The sequence below is a fragment of the Chiloscyllium plagiosum genome, chromosome 10, assembly GCF_004010195.1.
Source record: "Chiloscyllium plagiosum isolate BGI_BamShark_2017 chromosome 10, ASM401019v2, whole genome shotgun sequence".
NCBI classification, from domain to species: domain Eukaryota; kingdom Metazoa; phylum Chordata; class Chondrichthyes; order Orectolobiformes; family Hemiscylliidae; genus Chiloscyllium; species Chiloscyllium plagiosum.
This window is the reverse complement of record NC_057719.1, coordinates 35,130,711-35,151,540: the sequence shown is the minus strand read 5'-3', so window position 1 is coordinate 35,151,540 and position 20,830 is coordinate 35,130,711. Positions and strand designations below refer to the sequence as shown.

Sequence of the window (20,830 nt, the reverse complement as noted above, 5' to 3'; positions counted from 1 at the left end):
AAAAGAAGGCACGGAGGCGAAGGCGGCGGAAGAATCGTTCAATGTCACTCCGTGTATTGAATTCATTGACCCGAGAACGTGTGGGAACGAAGGTGAGACCCCTCCTGAGGACTGATCTCTCATCCTCAGAGAGGGGCAGGTCCGGAGGGATGGTGAACACATGGCAGGGCGGGGAGCTAGGACCTGTAGCAAGCCTGAGATAGAAATGTTGGTGTGGGAACTCTGTGGTGTGTTGAAGTGGCAAGCAACTGAAAGCTTGAAGTCATTTTTGTAGGTGTTTGGCAAAGCTGACATCCAATCTGCATTTCACCTTCTTTTCTTGAACTCTCTGTTTCCATTTCGGGGAATAAACTGTCCACTGCAAAACCACTGATTCCCATAGCTACCTTTACTATAGCTCTTCACACCCCGATGAACTGCAAGGATTCTTAGTTCCTTCGTCTATGTCGTATCTGTTTGGATGATGCCACCTTCCAAAACAGCACTGCTGACATGCCTGTCTTCTTGCATAATCGGGATTTCCCACCCACTGTGGTTGACAGGGCCATCAACTGCATTGACCTATCACCTATGCCTCTGCCCTTGCCCCTTCCCATCACTCAGAATAGTGAACCTCTTATCCTCACTGTTCATCCCATCAGCCTTCACGTTCAACGGATAATCTCTGACATGTCAGACAACTCCAGGACAACACCGCCAAACATGTCTTCCCTTCACTCCCCTGTCTGCAATTCACAGGGATTGTTCCCTCCAGGACACCCTAGTCCATTCCACGATCACCAACACCACCACCTCCTCTCCATGGCACCTTCCTATGCATCCACACAAGATGTAACACCTGCTCCTTCACCACCTCCCTGCTCATCATCCAAGAGCATAAACAGTCTTTCCAGGTGAAGCAGCATTTCACCAATACTCCTCCAATCTTGCCGCACCCAATGTGGCCTACTCTACTTGCATTTGGTTTCTCTAGACTGCGTGTTCACTTTGCGGAACACCTCCAGTCTGTGCATAAGCAGGACCCTGACTTTACCGTAGTGGGTCAATTTAACACTGCATCCTGCTTGAATGCCCACATGTCTCTTCTCTGCATGCCGTAGTCTTCCACTGAATCACACTGCAAACTGGAGGAACAACGTACCATCTTCAGACTAGGCACTTTACAGCCTTCTAGACTTAATTTAAAGGTGTTGAACTCAATATTGTGAACCAACTCTCATTTTTTCCCATTCTTTTAACTTGTTATCATTCCACTTGGTGTCCTTTCAAGTCTGACTGGATTCACACCATTGTTCTACCATTCTCCTGTTCCAATCACTTAAACTGAGCTATCAACATCTTTTCTCCATCAGCAACCTATACCCGCTATGCTCGCCATCACCCCTCAAATATTGCATAAATGCTTTCCCCTCCACACTTCACTTTTAGCTCTGATGGAAGGTCATCCAGACTTAAAACATCAGCTTGCTCCCTCTCCATGGATGTTGTCTGATTTGCTGTTATCTTCAGCATTTGTTGTTTTTACTGCATTTCATCTATACAAAAACAGAAATTGCTGGAAAATCTCAACATCCACAGTTCTTTGGATTTTTGAAATTCTACATTTCACTTCCCCATTACAGAGGAGACCATATTCTGAACAGCAAATACGATAAACTAGAAGGTGTGTTTGGGACCTTGGATAGTGAGAAGAGAGAAAGTAAATGGGCAAGTGTTGCATCTTCTGCATGGGAACATGCTGTAGAGGTGTGAGGAGGTATTGGGAGCGAAGGCGGAATGGACCAAAGTGCCCGGAAGGGAACAGACGCCGTGGAATGTTGACAAAGGAGAAGAGGGGATTAAAGTGTCTGGTAGTGACATCCTGTTGGAGTTGGCAGAAATGACCCCTTACGTTCCTTTGGATGTGGAGACTGGTGAGGTGGAAATTGAGGTCAAAGTGGACCCTATTGCTGTTGTTGAAGGGAAGGAGTGAGGCCAGAAATGTGAGACATGGGTTGGACACAGCTTAGGGCCCTGTCAGCCACAGTGGTGAGGAAGCCTCAGTTGATGAAAAAGGTGGACATGTCTGAGGCCAGATGTGATGGAGAAACTAAAATAATGGATTGGAGTCCTTGCAGGAATCAGGTGTGAGGACGTGTAGTCAAGGCAGTGGATTTGTAGTAGACATCAGTGGCCAGCTTGTTCCCAGAAAAGGAAACACAGTCAGTGATGAACCAGGTGAAGATGAGAGAAAGTTAGAAACTTGAAACAAAATTGATACGTTTTTCCAATTCCAAATGAGATAGGGAGGCAGCATCAATTATGTCAACAATTACTGATGAAAATGTTGTGGGATAGCCTGAGTAGGATTGGAATAAGGAATGTTCCACATAACTCACAAGGAGACAGGCATGTCTGGGGCTCATGTGGAGTGGAGAATGGGGGTGGTTCAGGCCTTTTAAAGAAGTGGAGAGCTATCGGACCATCCTGATGGGGTATGTACATCTGTTTAGCGTAGGTCATCACACTGATTGAATGGCAATAAATCACCAATGAAATTAATGTGCTTCATGCAAAAACCCTCGGCTCACCCATCCCCTAGCTTTTTGACCTTGCAAAGATCAGTGCCCCACACGCCTGCTGTCTGATGAAAATCCATCAGCTCTTTTGAACCAATCCAAACTCTGGTTACACCAAGGTTGTATCGAGGCCTGGAACTGAGTGATCATGTCGCGGCTTGCGTTGAACAGATTATTGCTGAGTAAGTGTTGGTTGTTAAAAACATTGTCACCTTCCATCGCTTTGTTCATGATTGAAAATGGGCAGATTGTAATTGGACTGGATTGGATTGGATTGGATTTGTCTTGCTTTAGTGGTCTGGACTGACTTGGATGATTTTCCACATTGCAGGGTGGATGTCAGTGTCATAGATAAGGCAGTGTTTTGGATTACATCAATAGACATTGTTATTGCCCAGAGCTTTTGCTGCATTCAATGCATTTTTAATATCCTTAACTACCCTGAACTGACTGAAGACTGGCACCTGTTATGCTGGGCAGCTCAGTAGGAGATTGAAATCCATCTTTTCTTGTTAAAGTTGATGAGAAATGACTTAAGCCTTTTCTTTTGTACAGATCTGCTGGGCTGTCCCATCATTGAAGAAGTGGATACTTGTGAAGTCTGCCCCTCCAATTAGTCATTCAATCAGACATTATTAACCACTTCTTTGTGGCAGAACTGTGATGCTTGATCTGGTCAGTTGATTTGTGGTTGCTTGGCTCAATAACATGCTCCTCTTATTTGCATGCTATGGTCCTTGTTTTTTAGCTTCCTCTGACAAACACCTTAGAACAATACAGCGCAAAACAGGCCCTTCGGCCCTTGATGTTGCGCCGACCTGTGAACTATTCTCAGCTTGTCCCCCTACACTATCCCATCATTATCCATGTGGTTATCCAAGGATTGTTTAAACCTCCCTAATGTGGCTGAGTTGACTACATTGGCAGGTAGGGTGTTCCACGCCCTTACCACTCTCTGAGTAAAGAACCTACCTCTGACATCTGTCTTAAATGTATCATCCCCTCAATTTGTAGTTATGCCCCCTCGTACAAGCTGATGTCATCATCCTAGGAAAAAGGCTATCACTGTCTACCCTATCTAATCCTCTGATCATCTTGTATGTCTCTATCAAATCCCCTCTTAGCTGCCTTCTTTCCAATGAGAACAGACCCAAGTCTCTCAGCCATTCCTCATAAGACCTTCCCTCCAGACCACATTTTCCAATGCTTCTACATTCTTCCCAAAATATGGCGACCAGAACTGTACACAATATTCCAAGTGTGGCCGCACTAGCGTTTTGTGTAGTTGCAGCATGATATTGTGGCTCCGGAACTCAATCCCTCAATGAATGAAACCTAACCCACCTTATGCCTTCTTAACAGCATTATCAACCTGGGTGGCAACTTTTAGGGATCTATGTTAATGGACTCCAAGATCCCTCTGCACATCCACACTACCAAGAATCTTTCCATTGACCTAGTACTCTGCCTCCTGTTATTCTTCCCAAAGTGCATCACCTCACATTTAGCTGCATTGAACTCCATTTGCCACCTCTCAGCCCAGTTCTGCAGTTTATCCAAGTCCCCCTGCAACCTGTAACATTCTTCCAAACTGTCCACCACTCCACCGACTTTAGTGTCATCTGCAAATTTACTAATCCATCCAGCTATGCCTGCATCAGAGTCATTTATAAAAATGACAAATAGCAGTGGTCCCAAAACAAATCCTTGTGGCACACGACTAGTAACCAGACTCCAGGTTGAATATTTTCCATCAACCACCACTCGCTGCTTTCTTTCAGAAAGCCAGTTTCTAATCCAAACTTCTAAATCACCCTTAATTCCATGCCTCTGCATTTTCGTCAACAGCCTACCATGTGGAACCTTATCAAAGGCTTTACTGAAGTCCATGTATACCATGTCAAATGCCCTACCCTCATCTACATACTTGGTCACCTTCTCAAAATCTCAGTGAGGTTTGTGAGACACGGCCTGCCCTTGACGAAACCGTGTTGACTATCTGAAATCAAATTGTTGCTTTCTAGATGATTATAAATCTTACAATCCTTTCCAAAACCTTTCCTGCAACAGAAGTAAGGCTCACTGGCCTATAATTACCTGGTCATCTCTACTGCCCTTCTTGAACAAAGACACAACATTTGCAATCCTCCAGTCCTCTGGTACTAAACCTGTAGACAATGATGACTCAAATATCAACGCCAAAGGTTCTGCTACCTCCTCCTTCGCTTCCCACAGAATCCTCAGTTAAATCCTATCCGGCCCAGGGGACTTGTCTACTTTCACTCCTTTTAGAATTGATAACACCTGTTTGTAACTAACCTCAATCCTTTCTAGTCTAATATCTCGTACCTCATTCTTCTACAATAATCTCCTTTACCCGAGTGAAAACTGATGAGAAATGATCGTTTAGCACCTCTGCAATCTGCACAGGGTCCACACTCAACTTTCCACTTCTGTCTTTGACTGGCCCTATTCTTACCCTCGTATTCCTTTTATTCCTCACATACCTATAGAAAGCTTTGGGGTTCTCCTTTATTCTATTTGCTAAAGACTGCTCGTGTCCTCTCTTTGCTCTTCTTAACTCTCCCTTTAAATCCTTCCTAGCTGATTTGCAATTCTCCATCGCCTCATCTGAACCATCTTGCCTCATCAACACATAAGCTTCCTCCTTCTGCTTAACATGAGATGCAATTTCTGTAGTAAACCACGCTTCCCTTACCTTATCACTTCCTCCCTGCCTGACAGCGACATACCCATCAAGGACACGCAATATCTGTTCCTTAAACCAGCTCCACCTTTCCATTGTCTGCATCCCCTGCATTTTGCTTCCCCATTCTATGCATCCTAATTCTTGCCCCATCGATAACTCTTGACCTGTGGCATGTACCTATCCCTTTTCATCGCTAAACTAAATGTAACTGAATTATGGTCACTCTCTCCTAAGTGCTCACCTACAACTAAATCAAACACCTGGCCTGGTTCATTACCAAGCACCAGATCCAGTGTGGCCTCCCCTCTTGTCAGCCCTTCAACTTACTGTGTCAGGAAACCCTCCTGTACATATTGGACAAAAACTGATCTTTCCGACATACTAGAGTTATAGCATTTTCAGTCAATGTTGGGGAGGTAATATAATGACCACCCTGTTCCTTTCACTCCTACACGGAATAATTTTGCCAATCCTCTCTTCCACTTCCCTGGAACTCTGCGGAGACCTATAAAAAATCTCCAAGCAGTGTGACCTCTCCTCTCCTGTTTCTAACCTCAGCCCACACTACTTCAGCAGATGAGTCCTTGTCAAAAGTTCTTTCAGCCACCGTTATACTATCCTTGACTAACAAGGCCACACCTCCCCCTCTTTTACTGCCTTGCCTGTTCTTAATGAAAGATCTAAACCCTGGAACCTGCAACATCCATTCCTCACCCTGCTCAGGGTGAGGAATATGCCTTTCTCATACTCCTTATTGGAAAGGAAATGTAGTGCTGTGTAAGTGTCCCTACCTCAAGCCCTGTTTGCCAGAGGTGTGTCATAACAGATTGATTTAAAATAACTGTACTCCTTATTGAATTCCTCCCTTTTCTTTACTTTTTTTAGTTACTAGATTTGTTTTGAATCTATCCCATTTAGCAGGTGGTCATGCAAAACAGCATGATTGATTTGTGAAAATGGGACTGTTTGTAAAAACGGCAGTTTTTGGTAATACTGTCATAGATATTTGCACATGCAATAAGTTTAATGAGGATGAGATCACTTTCCTCGTGTAGATTCCCTCAGCTCTTTCCATTGACCAAGTTTGGCTGATAAGTCCTTCATATAAACCATCTCCTTCAATTTGAGCATTTCTTGGTGAAGGACTTTCAAGTTTAATACCTCATGTATATTTTCAATATTTGGACCTCACTGCCTGCAAAAGTGGTTGAGATAGAAATCATCACGATATTTAAAAGGTATTTTAGTTTGAAACACATACAATGCTATGGGCCAAATGCTGGGAAATGGGATTAGAATAGACAGGTGCTTAATGACCTATGTGAACACGGTCGACCAAGAGGCTTCTTTCCATGATACTGACTTTATGACCTGAGACAGAAAGGGGCAATGCTGTGTGTCAGTGAGTTTGTGATGCAGTAAGACATCTACATGTCTACTACTTACAACTACCAAAAAGAAAATCAAAAGTGTTCTTTGTCATTTGTGGAAATTGCTTCTGTACAAATGGATGCTGTTTCGCCCAAATAACAATTGTAATTAATTTCAAACATTATTCATCTGTTGTATAGGTGCTTGAATTGCCTTGGAGATGTGAAAGGCACTATATAAAGCTAGATTTTTTTTGTGTGATGTATAGGGGTTATCTGAATTACAAACGTTTGACTTATGAATGCTTGTACTTACATCCATATGGCATCTTGTTTGTAATTTTAAAGATCTGACGTTTAAGTGTTTCTAGTACTTACGGTTACAGTTTGTTCTCCTGTAATGTGCACTTTGTCAACGCGATTTGTCTATAATGCGATTGGTGAATTGGAGAACAATATTTTTAAAACACAAACTCCCATTGGCTATTATGCACTTCCATCCCCAATTACTTTAAGTCCACTTTAGGTGTTTAGTTCAGGTCAAACAAAGGTGGCTGGATAATAGAGCAATTTTTTTCTGACTTTATTGTTGATGTTTTTGAGGATGTTTTTAGAAATTATTGCAGGAGCAAAGATTTAGATGTAAGATTCTCCATATTTTGAGCTATGCACAAAGCCATTCTCCCACCATTGGTGAGCTTTCTGAAAGCATCAAAGTGCTATTCTATCTCTGAACACAATTTTTCTCATTCAACCCATGGACGAGGGTGCAATAGCAGCTTTTAAAGCTTATTATTTAAGGCGCACGTTTGGAAAGCTGATTGCAGCTACCGAGGAGTATAATGAGGACAGTGTTCTTCAATTTTGGAAGAGCATTAACATTACGAATGCTATTGATATCATTGTGGAAGCCAGGGGCGATGTCAGTGAGGACTGCTTACATGCAGTTTGGCAGAAGGTTCTCCCAGATTTTCTTCATGATTTAAAGGTGTTGATCCATCTGAGGAGTTTCCAGCAATCAAAGAACATTGTGTTGCTCTTGCAAAGCAAGTTGGATTTGAAGAAGCGGAGACTTATCTATAACTTGTTGCTGCGGGGGAAATTGAAGTTTGAGATGAAGATGATGAAGTCCAGAATGCAGCATTACGGGAACTTTCCACTTTAGTTTTGTCTTCTATCCTGAGGGAAGTTGAGAAGCAGTTGCAGCTCTTAGATAATGACAACAATGGAACATGCAGCAGGATAGCTGTTAGTGGCATAAAGTCTTATCTGGCAGCTTCTATGAACAGCTTCTTAATGAAAGAAGAAAGATGGCAAAGCAGATGGCTTTTTTTAAGCTAGGCGACACCAAAATTGGAGGTGTAGTGGATAGCAAAGAAGGTTATCTCCGAATACAATGGGATCTTGATCAGATGGGTCAGTGGGCTGAGGAGTGGCAGGTGAAGTTTAATTTCTATAAATGTGAGGTGTTGCATTTTGTAAAGGCAAATTTTAGCAGCACTTATACACTTAATGGTAAGCCCTGGGGAGTGTTGCTGAACAAAAAGACCTTGGATTGCAGGTTCATAGTTCCTTGAAAGTGGAGTTGCAGGTAGATAGGATACTGAAGATGTTTGGTATGCTTACCTTTATTGGTCAGTGCATTGAGTGTATGATTTGAAAGGTCATATTACAGCTGTACAGGACATTGATTAGGTCACTTTTGCAATATTGTGTGCAATTCTGGTTTCCCTGCTATAGGAAGGATGTTGTGAAACTTGGAAGGGTTCAGAAAAGATTTACAAGGATGTTGCCAGGGTTGGATGGTTCGTGCCTTAGGGAGAGGCTAAATAGGCTGGGGCTATTTTCCCTGGAGTGTTGGAGGCTGAGGGATGACCTTTATAGACTTTTGTAAAATCATATGAGTAGAGTAAATAGACAAGGTCTTTTCCCTGTGGTTGGGGGGAGTCCAGAACTAAAGTGTGTGGGTTTAGGGTGAGAGGGAAAAGATTTAAAATGAATCTAAGAGGTGACCTTTTCACACAGAGTGGTGTGTGAATGGAATGAGCTGCCAAAGGAAGTGATGGAGGCTGATACCTTTTAAATGTTGCAATTGTATCTGGATGGGTATATGAATAGGAACGGTTTAGAGGGATATGGTTCAAATGCTGGCAAATAGGACTCGATTAATTTAGGATATCTGGTCGGCATGGACCGCAGGGTCTGTTTCTGGGCTGTACATCTCTATGACTCTCTATAATTACATATTGTCCCACATGGAGAAGTACCGATTTAATAGCTGAGGGAGGACTGTACATGGCAATCAGCAGGACATTTCCTTGCCCATGTTAAATCTGAAGCTATGAGACTTCATGGGGTCCAGAGTCAACATTGAGGACTCCCAGGGCAACTCCCTCCTGACTGTATATCACTGTGCCACCACCTCTGCTGGGACTGATCTACCAGTGAGACAGGACATATCCAGGGATGGTGATAGTAGTGTCTGGGACATTGTCTATTAGCTATAATTTCGTACAGATGACTATATCAGGCTGTTGCTTGACTAGTCTGTGAGACAGCTCTCCCAACGTTGCCACCAGCCCTCAGATATGTGAGGAGGACTTTGCAGGATCAACAGGTCTGTTTCTGCCGTTGTCTTTGGTGCCTAGGTTGATGCTAGGTGACCTGTTCGGTTTCATTTCTTTGAGATTTTCTAGAGGTTGGTACAACTGAATTGCTTGCTAGGCCATTTCGGAGGGCAATTGAGAGTCAACCATATTGCTGTGGGTCTGGAGTCACATGTGGTCCAGACCAGGTGTGGATGGCAGATTTACTTCCCTGAAGGACATAAGTGAACCAGATGGGTTTTTCTGAGAATGAGCATGCTTTCATGACAATCAGTAGATTCTTAATTCCAAATTTTTAAAATATAGAATACACATTTCACATCTACTATGGCGAGATTTGAACCCGGGTTTGAATTAGATGAGTTTCTGGATTAATAATCTAGCAATAATACCATTAGGCCATCGCCAACCCTGCAGTGTTAAATGAAAAGCTGATTTCCTGCCAATTGGCTATGAATAACAAAGATTGTATTTTTGGGTTCTTGTGGCGCAGTGATGGTATTCCTAGGTCTGGGCTAGAAGGCCCAGGTTCAAATCCTACCTGTCATCACATATCTAAACAGGTTGTTTGTAGATACCTTTTTAATGATAAAAGGATGCAGGAGTGTTAGGAGTGTATTAGCACAAATTATCGAAGGTAGCAGATCAGGTTGAGGAAACGGTTGATAAACCGTTCAGGATCATACCTTTTTATAAATAAATAAATTGTGTGGAAATAGAAACAACAAAGTCCTGGTGAACCTTTCATAAAACATTAAATCATCCTTAAATAAAATAAATGTTCAATCCTGCTCACCATCTTTTTTTTTTAGATTAGATTATTTTAAAAAGGATGCAGGAAAGATTCAAAAACATAGTTCTGATAATGAAAGGATAGATTGGCAAAGCCTGTTACTGTTCTCAGTTGAAAGGAGATTTGATACAGGTTTTCAAAATCACGAGGATCTGGATGGAATACATAGGTAGAAAAATGAGAACCAGAGGATAGTGATTTAAGATAATTGTCTTTTGCCAATGTGAAGGAAAATCTCTTTTTATGCAAGTATTTAAGATTTAGAATGTAGTACCTGAAAGTGTAATGATTCAATTTTCAGCTTTCATAAGGGAATTGGATAATTACTTGGAGAAGCAATTTGCAGGATGGGGAGTTCTAAGTAGCTTTTTGAGAGTTAAGAGGCTGGATGAGCAGAATGGTCACATTTTGCACTGTAAACATTCCATAATAAACTACTTAGTTTTATGATGATTATGTATACATTTTTCATTATTTGTCCATATTTAAAACAATTTAAATTTTTTGGTTTTTTTTCAGCTTACTAGGAATGAGGGTAAACAATGTGTATGATGTGGACAACAAAACTTACCTCATTCGACTTCAGAAGTAAGTTTCGCTATGTGACTTGTGATTGGTTGGATCTGTCAAAGTGCTGTGCATCAGTAAAAATAAACTGTACTGAGATTGGGCACATATCGAATTTATTTGCTAGAACAATTATTTTCTGTACACTTTTTCATTTTTATATTTGTGTGTCTGTCTTGATCTAGAGCATATGTCATGATTTGGAGATGTCGATGTTGGATTGGGGTGTACAAAGTTAAAAATCACACACCACCAGGTCAATAGGTTTAATTGGAAGCACTAGCTTTTGGAGCGCTGCTCCTTCTTCAGGTGGTTGTCACGGTGGCACAGTGGTTAGCACTGCTGCCTCACAGCGCCAGAGACCCGGGTTCAATTCCCACCTCAGGCGACTGACTGTGTGGAGTTTGCACATTCTCCCCGTGTCTGCGTCGGTTTCCTCCCACAGTCTAGCAATATGCAGGTTAGGTGAATTGACCATGCTAAGTTGCCCGTTATATTAGGGGCGGGGGTAAATGTAGGGGAATGGGTCTGGGTGGGTTGCGCTTCAGCGGGTCGGTGTGGACTTGTTGGGCCGAAGGGCCTGTTTCCACACTGTAAGTAATCTAATCTAAAAAAATGTCAAACTGTTGCTTGGTTCTCTGTGAGACAGTTCTCCCAATTTTGGCAGAAGTTCCAGATGTCTTCTCTAGAATTTTGTAGAAAAAGAGACAATGTAATTGACACCTACAAAATACTTAAGAGGGTTAGACAGAGTAGATGCAGGTAAGATATTTCCCTTTGGTTGAGGAGTATATGAAAATAAGGGGGATGCCATTTAAGACTTGAGATGAGGAGAAACAATTTTACAGAGTTTGAATTGAGGTTTTTTCTCCAGATAGCTGTGGAAACTTCGTCTTTGAATATATTTAGAGTTTGATATTCTTTCTGAACTCAAATGCAGATTATGTGTATACTGTAGGTAAAAGGGTTGAACAATTCAATCAACCATGATTATTATAAAGTCTGGAGCAGTCTTAATGGACTGAATGGCCTACTCTTATTCCAGCCTTTTCTATAGGGTGGGGGAGTTCAAAACTAGGCAACATATATTTTTAAGGTGAGAGAAGATAGATATAAAAGGTACCTGAGGGGCAATTTATCGCAGAGGGTAGTTAGTATGTGGAATGAATTGCGAGAGGAAGTAGTATTGCAGATAGTTACAGCATCTAAAAGACATTTGGGCAGGTACATAAATAAGGAAGTTTTAGAGGGATATTGGCCAAAACAGACAAGTGGGATTAGCTTTAGTTTGGGAAACTTGGTTGGCGTGGACTAGTTGGGGAATCCCTAATGGATGTGACCTATAAGCCTCTCTTGCTTCATCTCTGAGATTATATAAGAGTACAAAATTCTTACAATTTAAATTATTACCTTTATTTACTAATGGCATCAATGTTACACTATAACAAGCCAGGCTTGAGCTAAGGTTTTAAAACCATTAGCAGAGTAGTGGCGTCAGCTCTTACCTCTAAGAGCTCTCTCAGGCTACTCCCTCTATTGCTGCAAACAAGCTGTCTTTATACATAAATTGGTACTGAGATTACAAAAACATCACATGTCCTTAATCAGATAAGCAGCAATAAAATGGCAAAAGTTTGTAGAGGAAGAGAAACTAATTGACAGGTCTGAGTACACTTGACTAGTTAAGCTTCATGCACATCAAAGTGGGAAACCCTGATCAAGCCAGGCCAAATGGACAATTGCTTTGTCTAGATAAACTTTCCTTTTAACAGTAAATCATAGAAGAGACTAGTCTTCTATGTGGAAAAGGTTATGAGGTAACCTCGCTCAGCTAACGTGCCTAGTACCATTGTCCTACAACATGGCTTTTTAAAAAAAAATCATGTTAGATTCCCAAAATGCAAATTAATTTCATAACATTCCCGATCTTGAGCTCCAGGGAATAACACACAAACATTCAGTCCATGACAAGCAAGTGTACAGTCAAATCAGACCAGAAAGAGTTGACCTTTCCATCAGCTTCTTTCATGTATGAACATCTTCCAACTTTCTTTCTATCTCAGTTTCAGCTTTTGTGTTTACCCAGCTTGTAAGGGTAATGAGACATTCACATTTCTGAACAGTCAAGATTAAGGAGTTTAGCTTCATAAATTCAAATCTGTTGAATGTGGTATACATGAAAATGTATCAGGATTGTTCTATTACGTGCATATTCCACTCAGCTTATTAAATTACACGTTCTTTTCTGACTTGCATATTTTTTTTAGGAGTCTTCAATATAAACCAGAAATTCAGTTATCTAACATCCAACTGTAAAATATGCGCAGCTTCCAGCTCTCTGGGTCAAAAGGAAGTACTGCCACATATTCCACAAGTGAACAAGTGTTATCTCCTTATTTATACTGATCCATTGACACTTAGAACAGATATCCTTAATTCTTTTGAACAAATGCCCACCCTATTCCCCAATCCCCTGTGGTAACGTGCTTTCCTGCATCTCCTATAGCAGATGTGTCACGTAAGGCTACAAGCTTTCTCACATGCTGTATGCCTGTATGACTATGTTAGGAAGGAGGGCTTTGCAGGGTTGATGGAGTTGAATTTAACGATCGCAGTGAGATTTTTTTCTTCAAAGCTGGTGAATCTTTGCAATTCTTCTCCTCAAAAGGCAATGAAGAATTATGTTTGAATATTAGGGTGGATGTTTGATAATGTGACGATTCTATGGCTCTAAGAGGTGTATTTTGTCTTAATTTTTATCAAGGAGAGGTTTTGAGCCATAGGTAATGAGCTGTCTCCTCGAAGTCAATAAAGTAAACAGATTGTGAGGTTTTGGATTTTTTTAAAGTTAGAACAGTAGAAGCTGCATGAATGGATGGAGTCAGGGTCTTACAGAGCTAGGGCTTTAGTTTAGCTGTCAGTAGTTGTTGGGTTATGAAGGTGGCGGTGGAAACGTTTACATCTCTCTCTGCCACAGAGAAAGGCTGGAGTTCTCTCTGCTGCCAGAATTACATGTGAAATGATCCATTTTACTCACTTTGCCTTTGCCATAGTTGTGTTTGTGGAATGTTACTATATTGGGACAGTTGCTGTTTAGTTAAATTAATCTATTATTCTGTTAAGTTTTCCAATTGAGTTAAAGGTATACCAATTCTTCTTTCTTTTCTTGGTATCTTAACTAGGTTTTATATTGTACTTTGTTTAAAGCCAAGTAGTGTATCTAATTGAATTGCATCTGGAACACAGCACCTTACACTTGCCTTTAAATAAGATTAAAAATTCGGTCTACACTATCGCCTTGATATAGTTGTAGTGAGTTTAGTCTGGTCCATAACAATAATCAAAAGGGTGATCTTTATCGTGGATGTGAAGGAATGTGAAAAAATCAGTTCAGCCAACACTTTCTGAATGGAGGAGCAGCTTTGAGGGGCCTACTCTCATTTTGGACTTAGACTTGGTGAGCCAAAGGACCTCTGCTGTACTGTATGATTCTAAATTCATAATTCGTATGTCATGATTTGGAGATGCCGGTGTTGGACTGGGGTGTACAAAGTTAAAAATCACACACCACCAGGTCATAGTTCAACAGGTTTAATTGGAAGCACTAGCTTTTGGAGTGCTGCTCCTTCTTCAGGTGGTTGTCACCTGATGAAGGCGCAGCGCTCCGAAAGCTAGTGCTTCCAGTTAAACCTGTTGAACTATGACCTGGTGTTGTGTGATTTTTAATTCGTATGTGTTTGTCATTATAATGCAATGACAAAGTTTGCAGTATGTAATGTAATTGCAAAGTTAGTTTACTGTGCCCCATATTAACAGACTCCCACATTGTATAATTAGCTTGTTTCCATTCTGTCTTTTTTTCATTTTGCAGGCCAGAATCAAAAGCTGTACTTTTGGTTGAATCTGGCATCCGGATCCACACAACTGAGTTTGAATGGCCAAAGAATATGATGCCTTCAGGCTTTGCAATGAAGGTAGAAAGTGACCGTCACCCATTGCAGAATTCTTAGAATAATTTTATAATTTTAACACATTTTTAGTAAGCTTTGACAATTGCACAGTATATTGAACATCTGTTTCCTTAATATATAATTGCATTTTGCATCTTGTTCAAGTCTGTACTATCTACCAAGCAATAATTGAATGTACAGGTGGTAATTTAGTAAAAGTTTGAATTGAGTTTTTTTTCCCAAAAAGAATTTCTATATTCATTAACTTTGTGGATATGAGCCTTAAAATGATAACATCTGTGAAACGGGAAACACAAAGTATTAGAACCAGTCACATGAATTAATTTTACTGTTGTTGTGATAAATGATTGTTTTGGGAGAGACTTCGAAACAGTGCTTTTTAACTGCAAGAATGGTTTGTTCTATGTAATTTTATTAATTCCCCTTGGCAGAAAGCTTCACAACTACAAGACACCAATTTAAGGTGAATGGCAAAAGAAGCAATGGCAACAAGTACTTATCTAACCAATGGAGCTAGACTGCAATGCTTGGGAATGTGGTGGAGGCTAATTCAGTTCTAAAATTCAGAAAGGCATTAGATTAGCTCCTGAAGAGAGTATGCAGCGCAACAGAAAAAGAACGCAGTTGTGTGTGGTAAATTTGCTCTTACAGAGAGTTGGCACAGGCATTATTGATTGGCTTCCTTTTTTAATTGCTTCTACACTGTTTGCTAAAATAGCTTTAGCTTTAAAAAAAACTCCCTGGTCACTGAATCTATGTTAGATATGCTGTGTCTATTTTGTAACTAAGTTGAAATATGGCGGATCTTCCTGTTTCCTCTAGTCCTGATTCAGTCATAAAACATCCCCTTTCTCCTGTCCGTCTCACTTTGTTGTCACTGTTTGATTGAGAGAGAATCTTTGCTAAAACTGTGATTTTTGTTTTGGTTACAGTGCCGTAAACATTTAAAATCACGAAGATTGATCCACATTAAGCAACTTGGTGTTGATAGGATAGTTGATTTTCAATTTGGCTCAGATCAAGCAGCTTACCACGTGATTGTTGAACTATACGACCGAGTAAGTCACTCAAATTCACTTTCGTCTGCATGTTTTGAACAGGTTCATTAATGTACAAAGTTGACAACATTTAATAGTATTTTTTGCATGGCATCTGAAATGTGGGCATTCTTCCTCATTCTTTTATGTTCCATGTTTCTTGGAATAAATCTCTGGATTCTGTCAATAATACTGCCATTGGTTGTGCAGTCAGACCAAAGAGAATTTTATTGTACACCAGTAGTTCTTTATTTAATTTGAATATATACATTCTCATTTGAAGAATAAAATACTCTAAACTACAATTCTTTCATCTGTGCATTCTCTATCTTTTAAGATTTTTGGAATTTGGAAATAATGCACAATATTTCAGTATATCTCAGTAGGTACTGTGCAGGGATTCTCTACAACTCTTCACTGTCTTTGCCAATTTGTTTTGTTTTGCTTTTTTTTAATTGGGACATTAGTTCATCAGTCTGAGAAATAACTAGTACAGTGGTTAGCACATTATCTAGCAACTTGGTACAAATGAAGTCCAGGTTAATAGGTTAACTATTTCCGTATCAGATGGCTGAAACCTTTTTTGTGCGTACAATTGTTTGTATAGCCTCAACTCCCCGTCTGCCGAAATGGCTATATAATACAGCTCTACTCAGTTCATTAATTGTTCAGACATTAATTGTTCAGAGGAGATATGGATAACTGATCCACCATATGGTCAGTGTGAAGGAGGTTTTGCCTGATTGAGATGGGGGCTGAGTGAGTATATCTGCGAATTAGGTGCAGAGCGGGAAAGAGGTGTTATAGAGGTTTCTGTAGGAAGTAGTGTACTGAGTGAGGAGTTTGGTGAAGTGTGGGGAGGAAGTGCTCTACACGTTTTCATTTAAGTTAACTGTTGGTAGTAAATTTATTAGGGACTGATTTTAAAAGGCTGTAAATAGAAAATTAAATGGCTGTAAATTTCAGTTTTCAGTAGCTAACTGAAAACACCAGGGAAGTGAGGATCACTTTTTTTTTTATTCACAAGATGTGGGCATTGCTGGTTAGGCCAGCATTTATTGCCCATTCCTAATTATCCATGGGGCATTTAAGAGGCAACCGTTGCTGTGGGTCTGGAGTCACACATAGTACAGATCAGGCAAGAATGGCAGTTTCCTTTCCTAACGGACATTAGTGAACCAGATGGGTATTTTTCTGGCAATTGACAATGGTTTCATAGTCATCGTTAGACTCGTATTTCCAGATTCTTATTCAATTCAAATTCCACAATCTGCCATGGCAGATGACCTTGAATCAGGTTCCCAAACATTACCTTATCTCTGGATTAATAGTCTAGGGATAATACAACTTGACCACTGTCTTTCGCAGTACAATAAAGTATTATAAGCAATTCAAAGCAGATAAAGTAAATGTAAGGAAAATAAAGTTGGCTAAGCTGCACTGCTTTGCCTTGAGTGGAATGTGTGGCCTCTAATATATTATAAGGAGTACCTTGCAGCGCTGAAGAATGAGGCTGTGTTGAAGGATTCAAGGATCAATTAGGCTAGAGCTAAGGAACAAAAATGGTGCATTTACATTGTTGTTTTAGTGTATAGTAGGATAGTAAAGGAGATATAAAATAGGTACATTTATAGTTGTGAAAACAAGAAAATGGGTCTGCTCAGCTGAGAGCAAAACTTAACAAGATGGGGTGGTTGTAATCAAATGGAGGATAGAGGTCATGCTTTGAAGTTGTTGAACTTAATATTGAGTGTGAGTCTGTAAGGTGCTAAAGTGGAAAGATGAGGTGGTATTCTGTATTGCATTGAGTTTTGTTGGAACATTGTAGTGGGCCTGGAAGTAAGATGGTTTATCGAAATGGCAAGGTTGGGGTCATTCTTATAGATGGAGCCCCCTGCACTTTAAAGAGCAATGTTAAGAACAGTCATGGTATATTTCCTCAAAAGGGAAAGGTAGGACAAACAAACCCAGAACTCCCTGGATGACAATTGTTATGATTCTAGCTGATGTTATTCTGGCCAACTCTCATCTCTGGCTGAAATCTGGCTTCATAGAGCAGTTTCATTTGGTTTTAATGAGAGTGTCTCTCTATAAATTATAAACACAATATTGCTGACAGTCATTTATGCAAAAAATTCATCTTGCAAAAGAAATGAAGATAAACTAGAAGAAACCAAACTATTTAATGTCTGCCATGTTTAAAGATTTCAAAACAAATTATTTCAAAATATATTCCCATTAATTGCAAAAAAGCACTTCTTCACTGATCCCAAATGCTCACATGAGAGAGAATCTCCTTCTCTATTACCTCTGAAAGCTTTTTTAACTTTTGACTTCAATTCTCAGTCTGGAGAATCTGACAGCCTCTTCCTTGGGCCTTTGTACACCTGAGTTTCAATTTTCTCAGCAACAGATAATCCCTTTAGGGTTTTACCCAATTCTTTGGTCTGGATTTGTAACAAAATCCCTTGCTGAGGTGTTTGTTTTTTTGTTTTAGAGATCTAAGTTATCTTCTCCCTTTATCGGGAGCAATGCTTTATGCATTCATCTTCCAAGAACCCTTCAGAATTCCCTAAACTGAAAATAACACTGAAAGGTTTCTTTCTAAGGTATTGGTGGTTCACCTGAAGCTTAAATCATAGTCAGAATCTTCAAACGGAGAACCTGATATATTACAATAGATTGTATGTCACTTGTAAACTCTCCCGATGTAAACAAAAACCGCTTAGTTCTTTAAGATGTCTCCTCCAAACTATTTTAGAGAAATCACCATGGCTACAAAACTACTTACTTATTAAGACACCCATAAACTGCCATAAAACATTCATTCAAAATTCAAAAACGAATGATATTAAAATCTATATAAATCATTACACTTGCATCACACAAAGAAGGTATAAATTGAGGTAAAGAAAAGAAAAGTAAGCTTTGGCAAGCCAGGTAGAAAACAGAATTGAGAACCAAGAGAAATATAGAAGGTTCAGAGGGGACATGAAAGAAATGTTAAAAAGGCAAGGAGGAATTCTGAGAAAAGTCTAAAATCTTGAAGTCTAAATAGTAAAAAGAGGAATAGATCTGATTAGGAACCAAAATGGGAATTTACGCATGGAGGCAAGAGTCATGGCTGATTAAATTAAATTGTTGCACCTAACTTTACCAATGAAGTAAGTAATAGCAAGGCTATGGTGACAGAAATAGAAACACTGTGACTGGAACAGTCTAAAATTGCTAAGGAAGAAGTGTTGGATAGACTTTTAGCACTTAAATTTGACAAAGCACTGGGATTGAATGAGATTCATCCAAGGATATTGAAGCAAATGACTGGAAATTGCAGGGCCCCTGGCTTTAACCTTTTGGTTGTCCTTCGATTCCGGAGGGGTGCCAGAAGACTGGAAAATTGCAAACATCACTCTTGTTCAAAAAAGGTTGCAATGATAAGCCTAGCAATTACAGACCAACCTGTTCACATCAGTGTGGGGAAAATTCTAGAAACAATTATTCAGGATAGAGCTTCTGGTAACATGGAAAAGGATGGTTAATTTTCTTTTCATTTGTGGGATTTTGGCTTTGTTGGCTGTGTATGTATGTATGTCCTTTCCTTCCCTTTGTCTGTCATTTTCCATCCTTTTTCCTTCCCCTTTTTCTGTTTCCCTTCCTTTTTTTCCTTTCCTTCTTTCTTTTTACCTTTTTTTACTCTGGGGAGAAAAAGGAAACATAGGTTTTATTTATTTGAAAAAGAGATTTGGCAAGACCTGGTAGAAGTATTTAAAATTATAGGTTGGACAGGGTAGATGTGGAGACAATTTTTCCACTTGTGGGAGAATGCAAAATTAGAGGCAGTTAAATACACATTATTCCTACTCAGTTCAATAGGGAAATAAGAAAATTCTTTTTCAAGTTAGTGCTTAAAACAAATGACGAGGCTACTTTCAGAAGAAAACAGATGAATACCTGAGACGAGCTGAGGTAGACTAGATGGAATGGACGAACTTTGTGTGGCAATAAAATCAGTTTACACTTCTTTGTCCAAATGGACCTGTCTTTGTGATGTTTTTTCTACATGAATCTTCACCTTTTTCCAGTTAGTTGATATCCGCTTCCTTAATGCTGATAGGTACAAAGGACATTAACTTCTCCGTTCTTCATGTCATATAATTAAATTGAAGCTGTAAAAATGCAAATATGGGTGCGTGTACTTGATATTTTCATGAAATTTAAATCTGCTTGTGATTCTTAGTTTCTGCCAGGATTTTTGATTTTAATATTTTCTACCTGTGTATTTGCAGGGTAACATAATCCTCACTGACAATGAGTATACAATTCTAAATCTCCTGCGTTTCCGTACTGATGAGGTGCAAGATGTGAAGTTTGCTGTTCGTGAACGATATCCTGTTGATCGTGCTAAACATCCAGAGCCTCCACTATCTTTAGAGAGGTACTGTCATCATACGAATCATTTGAAATTAATGAAATCTAAATATATTTATGACATTGCCTTTAACTTTATAATGTTTCTGGTGGATGAAGTGTTATACTTTGCCTTGAGTGATACTTTACTTTTCAATTGAAATTAATTTTCAATTAAATTTGTTAAGATCTTCAATACCTAAATTTTATTATTGTTTAGGAAATCAGGTGTTCAACATTAAACCACATTTTCCCTGCCCATTTAAGTGCTTTGCATAAAGTTGAAACAACTTGGGATTGTCCAGATTGATTATCAGTTTGTAAATAATGAACTATTGTTCTCTTCTGTGTAATCTTTTCAGCCCCTAGAATTATTTGAGATCTTTGCATTGCTCCAACTCTGGCTTCTTGCATATCTCTGATTTTACTTGCTCCATCGATGGTGGTTGTGCCTTCAACTGCCTGGGTCTTGAGTTCTAGAATTACCACCTTAAACCTTCCTCTGTCTTTATTTTTCATATATTTCTTACAACCTGCCTGTTCCCTGTCCATGCAGTTATGTTTGACCCTTGTAATGACCTTCCAATACGTATTCACCATCACCAAGATTGCCTGTTTCCACCTTAACCTTTAACCTTGTCTTGATCATCTGCTATTGAAACCCTTATTCACACCAATGCGATATCTAGATTTTGATTATTCTGATGCTCTCCTGGTCAACATCCCATTTTCCACCTTTTAAAAACCTTTGCTCATACTTCTGACACAGCGGTACAAAATTCGACTATCCAATTCCTTTTCAATCCACTTT

The 20,830-nt window shown here is 39.8% G+C and overlaps 1 protein-coding gene across 2 annotated transcripts in view; it reads left to right on the top strand.

Moving 5' to 3' along the window:
- The window catches only part of LOC122553501 (nuclear export mediator factor NEMF-like), a 132,769-nt gene that overhangs the window by 4,871 nt on the left and 107,068 nt on the right, over positions 1 to 20,830 (top strand). The window contains exons 2-6 of one of the 2 annotated variants that reach the window (XM_043697355.1): positions 3,114 to 3,233; positions 10,557 to 10,625; positions 14,476 to 14,578; positions 15,508 to 15,633; positions 19,899 to 20,047. In XM_043697355.1, coding sequence (XP_043553290.1) covers positions 10,567 to 10,625; positions 14,476 to 14,578; positions 15,508 to 15,633; positions 19,899 to 20,047 — 437 coding nt within the window. In that variant the 5' untranslated portion in view covers positions 3,114 to 3,233; positions 10,557 to 10,566. The remainder of the gene's footprint in view (positions 1 to 3,113; positions 3,234 to 10,556; positions 10,626 to 14,475; positions 14,579 to 15,507; positions 15,634 to 19,898; positions 20,048 to 20,830) is intronic. The other variant, XM_043697353.1, reaches the window with a different exon arrangement.